Below are 13,030 nucleotides of genomic sequence, written 5' to 3' on the forward strand. Positions count from 1 at the left end.
CTTAAATATGGTGTCCTTTCTCCCTAACCATCCTATCTCAGTTTTGTAAAAATTAATATTCCATCTATAGATTCTGTAGTATCTAAGTAAGAAAGAATATTAACAACTTTATATAGAATAAAAAATTTCAGAATTACAATCAAAATAATAAATAATACATAAAATATTTCTTTTTTTCATATATGGGAATGACATGAAATAGGATTTCAAATTTTCTTGCGAAGAATTTTCTCGTGATGAATTTTCCCACAATTAATTGTTCAAACACATGAAAACAGATATCAACAAGCTGAAGATGTTTAGCATATTATGGAATATCAATGTGAATACACAGCTGTTTAAGTCTCAGCTCTTCCAAGAAGATACCTTTATTATATAAAGGAGACTCCAAGACAGAAATAGCAAATCACAAATCAAGTATCTCAGGGGTGGTTAAAGTATTAGAAAAGTTGGTTAATGGCAGAATTCAAGAATCAGTGGATAGGAATGTGATACTCTATGGAGAACAGTATAGTTCTGTGAAGGCAAGGAGCTAGTCTTAATAATTTAGTCACTTTACAATAAAGTGACAGCTGGGTTGGATAAAAGAAGTGGGTACAGATGTTACTGAATTTTGCAAAGGCATTTGACAAGATAGAACTCTATAGAACTACACAGAACTCTATGACATAAGTTGGAGCAAATGGGAATGAATATAAAACTGGTGGCATGACAATCTTATGAACACAATTGTCAAGAAAGACTTCAGAATATACAACCTACATGCAGTGATAGCCAATAACATTCACTGGGATGTAACCAACATCTTAATCCAATCCAAACCTCCCAAAAACAACATGCAAAACAAAGAAATCAGTGCTTTAAAGGAACTATACAGTAATAACAATATTAATAACTGAAGCAGACAAAAGTAATGCAAATGTGGTGATGAATTTAGCAGAATTGAAGCCTTATTTTCTACTTTCAATAATGATACCTTACAACAGATAAGATGAATATTTGTACAATAAATACTTTTTCCACCCCACTTCGGGAAAGTAATTGAAGGAAGTCAATGAAAGAAAGAGAGAGAGAGAGAGAGAGGGAGGGAGGGAGGGAGGGAGAGGCTCACTTATTAAGTGAATAGTTCTGTTCTAGATACAATAAAATATTCTTAAGGAGATTTTTGGTGTGCCACTTCAAAGGCAAGAACAATATTCTAAGTTGGACAGTTCTGGAGTTTATGAAGTGTTAGGAGTTGAGTAGAAGAGACGTAATGGTTAGAACCAGAAAATGTGAGAACAATATTCTCGCTGCTGGGGATGGTTGTGGCAGTGTCCTATAATCCAGCTGCTTGGAGGCTTAAACTGGTGGATGGTTTGAAGAGTGGAGTCCTGTTGTGCGACATTCCTGTGTTGATTGGATGTCTGCACTAAGCACAGAGTCAATATGGTGACTTTGAGAGAGCTCAGAGTTATCATGTTGAGTAACAAGAAGTGAACTAGCTCAGGGGAGAAATGCAACAGGCAAAAGCTTCTGTGTCATGCAGTAGTGGGATTGAATCTGTGAATAGGCACTGAGCAACAGGCAGCTTAATAAAACAGACTCTGTTCTCCCCCCCCCCTGCAACGAGTCATTTGACTCCATGGAGGTCTGATAATAATATTCAAAGATTAGACAGATATGGGATTAATAAAAAGTATTAGGAATTGAGTACAAGAAAAGTGATGTTTAAAACAACAAAGAATACACTTTTTTTTTTTTTTGGAGCATAAAGAGCTATGGACATGATTTGTTCATGTCAGGATAGAGATAGATGTTAAAGTTAAACCAAGAAGAGAAAATTGATCTGAGTTATAAGCAGAATGTTATCAAAAGTGAGGGAGAGCAAGGTGAATTAGGCATGATCTTCTGAAGAATAAGGCAGGATTATGTTTAAGGCATTGCCCATAGAAGATCTTAGAGCTTGAATCATCTGAATACCTTTTGTAAATGATGAAGAATGAAGTATACTATCATTAATATCAAAGATATGAATATGACTGGATATGACAGAAGCTCTCTGGTGAATAGGAGGATAAGAGTGTAGATGAAAGCACGGAGCTTTGGGATACTCTAGCATTGATAGGAAAATCAGGCAAGAAGGAACCATCCACTATGACACAATGAATGCCAAGACAGGAAGCTAGCAATCTACTCAGGAGACCACAAGAGGGCAGCCGATAAGAAGGCTACAATGCCAGACTCGATCAAAAGGCATGAAAATATCATATGCAACTACATGAATTTCTCCAAATCTTTCCATGGCCTGTGTCTAAAGATGGGTAAGGTTGGCAAGAAGATGTGCTGTAGAACGAAAATGGCAGAATATGTACTGGTGATCGCTAATTAACTGATGGGACCCTAGACAGTGAAGAAGCTGGTTGCTAACTTTTTTTCAGCACTTTTGAGAGTATTGAGGTGAAGGAAATGGGTTTGCAGTTTTAGGAACAGCTTGCTTCCATGTTGTTGTTGTTGGATGGATGCCAGTTGAGTAGACCTGCTTGCAACAGCAATACAAATTCTGCAAATTTGTATTGCTGTTGCAAATTCTGGAGTAAAGTTCTTAGAACAACTAGAGAAACACTTTCTGGGCTGGAGCACTTATTAGTATCAGCAGAGGTATATTGAGAAGAATTTGTGGAATAGTGCAGGGGGGGGTAGAGAGAGAAAGATTTGTTTTGGTTGTCTATACAAAAGTTGGAGGAGAACACCGATTCTAAAGGGTTTGCCTTATCTTTAGATGTTACCATTGTTCTATCAGGAGACATAGTATTTAGCAGAAGTTCTGCCCGACAGCCTTAGCAAGTGACTAGAAGGCTTGACTATTATTTGAATAAACAGCAAATTCAGTGCATTTGGCCCTTACAAAATCTGCTTAGATGTGCTGGTGTGTTTTTTTGAAGTTGTTATAAGCTGTAGTGTAAGTGAGATGCTGGAGGTTTAGCTTGAGCCACTAAAGCTTTAGCACAGAACTTGGGTAAGGCTGGTGATTTGCCAAGTGATAAGATTGGAGGTAGAGATGTTATGGAATTATAGAACAGTGAATCTTGTGATACAAAGTAATGGAAAAATTAAGAATTGTATCTAGAAATCTTATTGTATAATGAAAAACCATACTATGCTGTTCGGTTGTTAAGCACAGTATGGTTTTTCATTATGGGAAAATAAATTATGAGAAATTTATTTTTTATGAAATCATGAGTGAAACGGACCAAGGTAATGTGATGTGCTTTATTTGGATTTCAGCAAAACTTTTGGCACATTCATGATTAAAATGAATGTGGCAAATAGGTAATGATGATCACTTAGTTAGATGAATAAGAAATGACTGACAGACAGGAGAAAGGCAACAGTGTTTAAAGGGGAATCTTCTAAGAGTCAAATTTCTCTCTGGCGACAATGCGAAGCTGGGTAAAGTAGTCAAATGTAGAGTAGTGAAGTCTTAAATTTATCTTATGAACTAGGATAATATTTCAAATGAAGAGTTGATAAAGACAATAGGATTTAAAATTTCATGTGAATCTGCAAGTATATGCAATTTGGTATGAAGGTATTATTAGATGAATATTAAATGGAGAGGTTTCATATAGAGTAATGAAAACAAGGATCTAGTTTCTTGATAAGTAAACATAACTTTTACTTACCCTCATCAAATAGTAAGAGAAGTTTGTAAAGTATATTTATACAGGCTTAATTTTATGCATCAAATGATTTATAGAAATAAATTACTTTCCTTCAGGATTCAAATAACTCGCCTTCAAGCTGTCTGAAATCCCCACACACATACACACCATTAAAGCTTACGATAAGTGTTCAATGTAGAATAAAGGAAAAGTATATCTTTCATAGTGTTGAAAACATCACATAAAAGAATTAGACATAAATGAAAATCAAGTGACATACGTAGTCTAACACAGTTAAGTGACTCTCCAGGACTGGGAAGAATTAACGATGCAAATGATACTGGCAAGATGCTTTTCACATCCCAACTAACTTCACTTGTCCTAGTTACTTGTAGCAGCTGTTAAAATAAATATTTTATAAAATAGCAAATCTCACAAAAGAAAACATAACAATGCATCCACAAATACCAGAATTTTATGCACTTGTATATTTTAAGTATGCATGTACATTTTTTGTAAGTATAAATTATTTTTTTTTAAACATGAATATATAAAATTTCCTTTTAAATATAAACTACCAGAAATGAATCATCACAATTTTAAAACACCAATAATAAGCTCTTGACTAATGATACAATAATCTTCTTAATCTTTAATTATCTTATGATAGGAATCAAAATGAAAGTGAAAGAGAAAGCTGCTTGGGCACTGACCAAGAGATATATAATAGCATCAATATGTGAATAACTGTATGGTGGCAGCATGGTTTTGTGAAGGGTAGATCATGCCTCAGTAACTTGCTTACGTTCTATAATAGTGACAGTTGACTTGGATAAAGGTAATGGATTTTACAGAGATACTGCAGGACTCTGACAGGATACCACATGAAATTCTAATCAGTAAACTGCAGCACATGGAGATGGATATAGGGTTGGTGAGATGGATAGGAGGATTGTTGATGGAGAGATATCAGAGTAGTTTATTCAAGAGTAGTCTAAAAGAAAGCTTGTGACTAGTGACGTGCTGTAGGGTTCTGTTCTTGGAAAGCTACTACTGTTTAATTTGTTCATTGACGATATAGGAAAGGATCTAAGAGGAACTGTTCAGTTATTTGCCAATGATGCAAAGTTGGGTAGAGCAATAGTTAATACAGTTGATATCAACATTATGTAGGATGATTTGGACAGATTGGCAGACTGGGCAAAGGAGAATGGACCTGAGTTTAATGTGACAAAGTGTAAAGTTATGCATTTTGGGGTGAAAGGGATGATTACCAGCTGTATACCATATTGGTGGAACTGTACTCTAGGAAACTGACAAAGCCAAAGATTTGAGAGTTTTAATGGATAGGGAGTTAAAGTTTAAGGGGCACATATCAAAAATGGCTAAAGCACCTCATCAGATCATTCAGTTACTGAAGAATACTTTGATTAGCAGAGACAAGCAGGTTATTGTTCCTCTTTATTGAGCCTTGATAAGATCCCATCTTGATTACTGCATGCAGATCTGGGTGTCAGGGTTTCTTGGTGATGAGATGGAGAGAGGAGTGGCCAAGATGGTAGCTGGTCGATGGAATGAACTTTACAAGAACAGGTTGAAGATTTGTGGGTTACAGAAACTGATTGATAGGCGGAAAAGGGGTGATATGACTGAGACATACAAATTACTAAAGGATTTTTAGAAGATTAATTCAGAGGAAATTTTTCAGAACAGTCTGGTAGTGAGATACTGAGTAAGGGTGTAGTTAACAAGGGTGTTAGAACTAAGTTTTTTGCTTGGAGAGTAGCGAATGAGTGAAATAGGTTGCCAGAGTCTGTTGTGTGTGGCATAACTGTGAATGAGCTCAAAGCAAAGTTTGATAGATACTGCGCAAATGTTGGATAGTTCTTGACATGATGTTAAAATGTCTCCCTCGACGAGTCTAAGGACTCCTTGGAGTTTCTTGCAATAATAATAATATTGTGAAAGTCAAAAGACTAAATAAAGTAGGCGTCAAGTACATAAAAAGATTTAGCATGAAATCTTGAAGAAGGCACTACAGATGCAGTACAAGAATAATGAATAATGGCAACATTCAGTTGCATGAAGACGATAAAGAGCAGACTAGGAAGGCGACTCATTCGATAAGGACAGCAAAAGTGCAGTTTGAGAAGAAATTAGCAAATCAGGCCAAGAAAAATCTTAGAATTTTATTATTTATATATATATATATATTTCTCTTTACAGAAAAATCATATTTAGAAAACCAATTAACAGCTTCCTTAGACCACGTGTCATGGAATTACGTTAAAGAAATAAGTACACGCTGCGCATTAAGATCTCAAAACTTAAATAAATACAAACTCATCAGCAAGTTCAATTCGCTCAAGTCAACACAAGAACAGCCAACTCTTAATAATCTTCATGAAAGACTTAAAAAATTAGTGATAAACAAATCGCCGTATGTTCTAAATCATGACGAAGAACAAATTCTCAGAAAAGGTCTCAATTTTGTCCTTGCACCTAAAAGCATTCTCAAAGAACTATTTCTAACTAAGATGGAGAAAGCCGCTTCACTAATTCCTACCACAGATGCGAGTTTACTTTGCATGGAAGTAATATTTGTGATCAATAATACAAAACCTCCATCTGATAATATCTCCCCCTGGTGAAAGGCTTGCAATCAAAAATCTAAGGAAAAATAAAGACATCGTTATCCTACAAGCTGACAAGGGCAATGCAACTGTAGTTCTTAATAAAACAGACTACCGGGAAAAAAACTTAACGTTGTTAGAGTTGGATACATACTCGGAAACTGAGACCTAACGAGGGAGATTCATAACAAATAACCTTCTACAAAAGGCCACAGAACTTCCACGAAACAAAACATACGCCATTCGTTCTTTACATCCACTCCTTCCAAGGTTATATGGTCTCCCAAAGGTACACAAAGAAAACTGCCCACTGAGACCCATAGTAGATAGTACTGACTCACCCACCTACCGGTTATCAAAATATCTGGCATCATCCTTAAAAGGTTTTGCAGGAAAATCTCCTTCTTATATAAAAAACTCAACAGACTTTGTCTCTAAAATTAAGAATATAAAACTCAAGTTTTCTGACATCATGGTGAGCTTTGACGTAGTAGCTCTCTTCACAAACATTCCGACGCAAAAAGTTCTCCATATTTTAAGCAACAAGATTTCAAAGAAGATGTTCTCTCTGTTACCTCATTGTGTTAACTCTGGCTACTTTGAATTTGAAGGAAAAATTTACAAACAGAATAAAGGATTATCAATGGGCAGTCCCCTCTCTCCAATACTAGCCAACATCTTTTTCGAGGACTTCAAACAAAAGGCAATCTCCTCTTCTACATTTAAGCCAAAAATTTGGCTTAGATATGTTGATGACATATTCCTTATCTGGGAACATGGTATTGACAATCTTCACACTTTTTTAAATCACTTAAACAACTTCCACCAAGACATCAAATTAACCATGGAGATTGAAGAAAATGGATCTCTACCTTTTCTGGATGTAAAACTTACTAAGATATCTGACTCCATAAAAATCTCGGTACACAGATACCTGCATGCGTCCTCACATCACTATCTGGCACAGAAGATGGGTATCATCTCAACTCTAGCGCATCGTGCCAGATCTGTACTGTCAGATGAAGAACTAAAAAACGAACTACAACATCTTAAAAGGACCTTCAAAAACAATGGCTACTCTTCAAAAACTATCAATAAACAACTATACCACCGTCAACGAAACAACATAGAAAGACAGGACGACCCTAAAGGTTATATCTCCTTGCCATACATCAGCACGCTCTCCAAGAAACTAAGAAGAATTCTGGGAAAGTTTAACATAAAAACGTGCTTCTCTACTCTTTCCAAACTAAGACCAAGTTTAAGCAAATAGAAACAAGCTCACAACCACCTACAATTCTCAGGTGTACAAAATCACATGTGACTGCGGAAAACCATACTATGGTCAAACGGAAAAATCCATCCTCCTATGTCTCGAAGAACACCGAAGAGACAATGCTTACAAAAGAACCAGAGCTAGTGCCCTCTCAAGCCATGTCCTGTTTTCAGTAAACACAAATAATGAAGGCCGCCAACATGAGATAAACTGGACAACAACTTCAAACCTTCACATATGCCACGACGAGGTAGAACGCTGCATAGTCGAGTCTAAAGAAATTGTCATGGACCCTCTTCATATAAACAGTAACCTCAGCTACAATTTACCAGACTCATTCAGCTCTGCTGTCAGATATTGGCGCACTCGTGAAGCCACACGCGCACAGGTGGCTAACAATAGAACTTTAACATGGACTGTAGCTCCAGTTCAAAGTTAACTGTAGTTTATAGTCGAATTTACAGTTTTATAATTTATAGTTTTATAGTGACTCAATGTTTCTTTATAGTGTTTTTTATTGGCTTTCTATTTTCTCTCAAGCCTGAAGAAGTCGGCTACTCTGATGAAACATGTTGCGTATTTAATAAATTTAATTGTTTGTTCTAATTCTCGGATCTCAGTCAGTATATAAAAGTATGAACATATCCCAATTCCAAGTTAATACAACAAATCATATATATGTGTGTGTGTGTGGGAAATAGAAGGAAGAATGATTATGATAAGTTGACATTAACAATGGAAACAATAAATTAGTAACTGCTGCAGAGGATTTAGTTAAGGTATTCAGTGAGCAAATTCATTCTCATCAGTGTGAAATCATGAGAAGCTGAAGTGTAGAGGGACTGGGAGAAGATGGCTCCAACTTCTCCCAGTCTCTCTATATTTGAGTAGGCAAGAAGTACACGAGTTAAGTAAGCTTGATTCAATAAGGCAACAAGTCTTGATGACATATTACTGTCTGTGTCTTAAGTAAATGTTCCAGGAAGTTAGTACAGCACAAGTCCCAAAGGAGTGGAAGGAGGGCAAAATTCTTCCACTTCACTAGGATGGTGATAAGATGGGCTACAAATTATAGGCCAGTTCAGATCAGATCAGAGTTCAGGATAAATGGTCAGGGTGGATCTTGAGGATTCTAACACTTGAGCACTATAAGGGTTGTGAAATGAAAAGGAAGAATGGAGTGGACTGCTATCAGCAAAGTTATGGATAGGATGAGAAGTCTGTGAGAGCAAGTCATTTTTATAAAGAGGAAGAGAGTAGGCAAAAGAATGGAATGGGATACTTCTGCCTTGGCACGGAAATCTTACGTGTCATGGTGGAGGAAACCATCCACCATGACACGTAATGAGCAACCAATTAGAAAGCTGGTGATCCAGTTGACAGTGTGGAAGGCAAACCATAGGATGGCAATTTGTTAAGTAGGCCCCCTATTCTAAACCCAATCAAATACTTTTGAAATGGAAAGAGCAACTTTGTGAGTTACTCCCAATTTTACCTTTGCTCGAGTACAGAGGTGGGTGGTGAAAGCTAGAGGATCAGCTGTGGATCATAAGTGGCAGAATCTGTATTATTGGTTACTGATTAGTTGGCAGATCTCTAGGTGGTGCAGAAGTTTCTTGTTAATGACCTTCTCCATAATTTTAGAGAGAACAGAAGTGAGAGCAATTGGCTGGTAGTTTGTTGGCTGACACATCACTTTTCCTTCGGACAGGCTGGATGGATCTGTTTCCATGCTGTAAGGTAGATGCCAGTTGAATAGGATAAACTGAAGAGGCAATAGAGTATAGGAGTCAGTTTTGGGGCACAAGTTTTTAACACAAGTGGAATACCATCAGGACCAGATACCTTGTTTGTGTTCAGGTTATTAAGGTTCTTCAGATTTCTTTCTAGTGGACGACATGGAGAGAGCAGTTCTTGGTAGAGTGGAGAGAACTTTGCCCAGGTCATTAGTGCAGGAATTGGAAAAGAAAAGTGGTGCCGGGCTGTATAACTGGAATGAGATCTCCAAACAGTCTTTTAAGGAATGCATGCATCCTGTTAGGTATCTATCTGGATATGGAACAAATCAGGGTGGGCTGGCAGTTTGGAATTTAGCCAACCAAATTGTATTCTTATTGAATTAAACCACAATGCAAAATACCAGTACAACATGACAGAATTTCATGCTGTCTGTGGCGTCGCCTGATTAACCAATACCGCATTGTTTATGTCAGGGAACCAGGGTGAACAACAAAAAGTCAACTACTGGAATAAATTTCAGAACACATCCCAAGTCAACATCAACAGAGTATAAGATAGGTACTATCAACATAAGTAGCATCAATGGAAAAGAAATGGAATTAGCAGAAGAATTGGATGAGTGCCAGATCAACATAATAGGTGTGACCAAAATAGATGAGATCTTTCTTAGCAATAAATATAAAATGTTATGTTCAGGCAATAACAAGCAGGTAAAAGACGGGGTAGCATTCAACATTAAATATGAGGATGATCTTCTTCAATGATAGGCAATATCAAGTAGTGATGTGGGCAATATCAGAATGGGGAAACTGGACAATGAGACTTATCTGTGCTTATGGTCCCACAGAAGTTGTCAAGGAAGACATGAAGGAATTTTTTGAGGCATTAGAGAAAACACCTGGCGCAATAAAAAAGGAAACGTTTGTCCTTGTTGAAGATCTAAACAGCAGAGAAGAAAATGATTACCAGACATATAAAAATGTTTTAGGAAAATTTGGAGAAATGCAAAGCTAATAATAATGGTAAATGCCTCCTGGATAGAAGTACAGGACATGAATTAGTTATTACTAACACCATGTTCCAAACTATAAAAATGTGTACAAATTCACATAGAGAAAAGATGCAAGAAATAAGAAAAGTTTCACAGACTATGTTATAGTTGATAGCAATGTTTTCACACTGGTTCAGGACACAAGAGTATACAGAGAATTTGAAATAGGAAGTGATCACTATTTAGTTTTGAGCTGAATAAAATTGAATTTCATATTGAAGAGTATGTAAGAAAGTTTTAAAACAAATCAAGGTTGAGCAGCTTTCAAAGGTGAACTGTAGACTCAAATACACAAACATCATTGAAGAAAAAATGAAAGCATTTGAAAACAAGAATCAAACCTTGGAGATTCAATGGCAAATCCTGAAGAAAACATTGATTCAGTCAGAGAAACGTGATGAAGTTGTCTGTAAGGATAGAAATATCCGAACTCCATAGTGGACTGAGGAGGTTAAAGAGGCAGTCAAAGAAAAGAAGAAAGTATATGGAAACTTCCTAGCAAGTAAGTCAAGCTTGTGCTCTTAGAGAATATAGAGAAAAATGTAAGAAAACAAAGCACTGTATAAAACTAGCTAAACGAAAGTGAAGGAAAAACTTGGGTAAGAACATAAAAAATAAATATTAGAAAAGTGACAAAATATTCTTTCTGGTGAGCCTCCATAGCTCTGTCAGTATAGACAAAGCCCTTTGGTCAGAAAGACAGATTCGATTCCCATCAGTGACATGAGGAACCTTTATCTGGTCGCTTTCAACTAAAGGTGAGTAGTCGGTCTCATACGGAGGTAGGTTTTTTTTCCTCACAGAAATTCTGTTTTTTCTTCCCCCATAACAGGTAAACCATTCCTGTGAACACACATGGATTACAGTCAGAAATACTGCCCTTAGGGGATGAAGCAAGTAGTGGTGACATGGCTGAATTAATTAACTGTAAGCCCCTCGGTGGGGGGGGGGGGACTCAACCCATCCTAAGACGGATGGATGAGCAGATATGATGATGAAAATATTCTGGAGGCTATTAAAAAACTTAGAAATGGAAGAAAGAGTACTGTAAAAAGAATCAGAGATGATAAAGAGTACATGAAAACTGTCAGATAAAGATATTCTAAATGTCTGGAGTTATTACTTTTGAAAGACTACTAAATGAAGCAAGCATGTCAGCATGATGGTAGAAAACTCCTGACTGCAGGAATGCAGTCAGGAATACATATCCATATTTGAAGTAGAAAAAGTCATCAACAACTTGAAATGTGGAAAGGCAGCTGGAGCAAAAGTAATTTAGCCAGAAATGTTCAAATATGGAGGTATAAAAGTTTAACAGTGGCTGCATATAATAATTCAGAAGGCTTGGTCAGAGGTTCGAATTCCAGATGACTGGATTAGAGCTCTCACAGTACCCATCCATAATAAGGGAAATAAAACTGAAGTATGCTTGAGAAATTGCTAAGAAAAATTGTGGAAGGATAGCTTGTTAAAGAACAAGCTGGATTCAGACCAAATAGAGGTTGTCAGGGTCAGATTTTCACTTTAAGACAAATAGTCGAGAAATCTTGTGAATATAACAAGGATTTGTATTTTAAGTTTTATCTGAAAATGACATATGAAAGGGAGCCAAGAGGAAAGCTCTTAAAATGCTACAGTTATATGGTGTAAATGGGACAAGCAATACATAGTCCCTACTTAAGCTGAAGTCAGGTGAGAATCGAAGGATGTACAGGGAAGATAGTTTAAGGTAAAATCAGGTGTGCGAAGGGTGCACATTATCTCCACTATTAATCATTATTTTTTTGGATCACATTATGAAGTGGTATTAAATCTAATATCAAAATTGGCGATGTTAATCTTAGCTCTTTACTTTATGCAGATGATATTATACTTCTGAATAAATTCATTACAAGTTTGCAAGATTCCCTGACTAAATTGAATAACTGTTGTAATAAATTTGGTATGAAAATCAGTAATAAAAAGACAAAGCAAATAGGCAGAAACTTTGAAAACATCAACTATATCCTGAATGGTGAACATATAGAACAAGGAAAACATTTCAGCTATTTAGAAACAATATTTAGTCAAGATAGTAAATTAATTATAGAAAAAGACAATAGAATTAGTCTAGCCGATATCGTATGGTTATAGTAGGAAGTCAGCTGAATAACTTTATATGAAATGAGAAAGAAATTAGTCAAATCACTGAATTGGCTGTATACAAGACATTGTTCAACCAATGTTAAGTTATGGATCCAAGAGCTGGGTTAGAAATAAAACACTTGATCATGACTAGAGACCTCTGATAATGAGAGTTTTGAGAAAGATTAGTGGAACGAACAAATGGGATCGATGGTAGTATCACATTAAAAATAAGGAAATTAGGAAAGAACTCGCCATTGTTAACATTCAGAAATGTGTTAGAAGAGCTAATCTCAGTTGGTATGGCCAATTAAACAAAATGGAGAGCAAGATTAACAAGTGTTAATCTTTTTTTCTGGGTCTTTTATCTGCCAACCTGGCAGATAAAAAACCCAGAGGAAGACCAAGATGTAGATGGATTAATATATTAAAAGGCCTTAAAAGATAGAAATCTAAGATCTGATAATAATGGAGTCTTGACAGATAACAAATTAATTTGGAAGAAAATTATTGATCAGAAGTTAGTAATGGTATAACATTTTCAAGTAGTACTATCATAATT

The 13,030-nt window shown here is 36.2% G+C and overlaps 1 protein-coding gene and 1 non-coding gene across 2 annotated transcripts in view; one reads left to right on the forward strand and one right to left on the reverse strand.

Annotated features, from left to right (window-relative positions):
- The window catches only part of LOC150108113 (protein-L-isoaspartate O-methyltransferase domain-containing protein 1-like), a 115,245-nt gene that overhangs the window by 15,698 nt on the left and 86,517 nt on the right, over positions 1–13,030 (reverse strand). Inside the window, exon 4 of the mRNA XM_090415598.1 lies at positions 3,925–4,042. Within this exon, the coding sequence (XP_090271724.1) occupies positions 3,925–4,042 (118 nt within the window). The remainder of the gene's footprint in view (positions 1–3,924; positions 4,043–13,030) is intronic.
- On the forward strand, positions 1,295–1,593 carry LOC150108114 (signal recognition particle RNA). Its single transcript, XR_016548164.1, has one exon.

Source organism: Typopeltis vanoorti, chromosome 3 (genome assembly GCF_054136105.1).
Source record: "Typopeltis vanoorti isolate ZY-2024b chromosome 3, IOZ_Tvanoo_1.0, whole genome shotgun sequence".
Classification (NCBI taxonomy): Eukaryota; Metazoa; Arthropoda; class Arachnida; order Uropygi; family Thelyphonidae; genus Typopeltis; species Typopeltis vanoorti.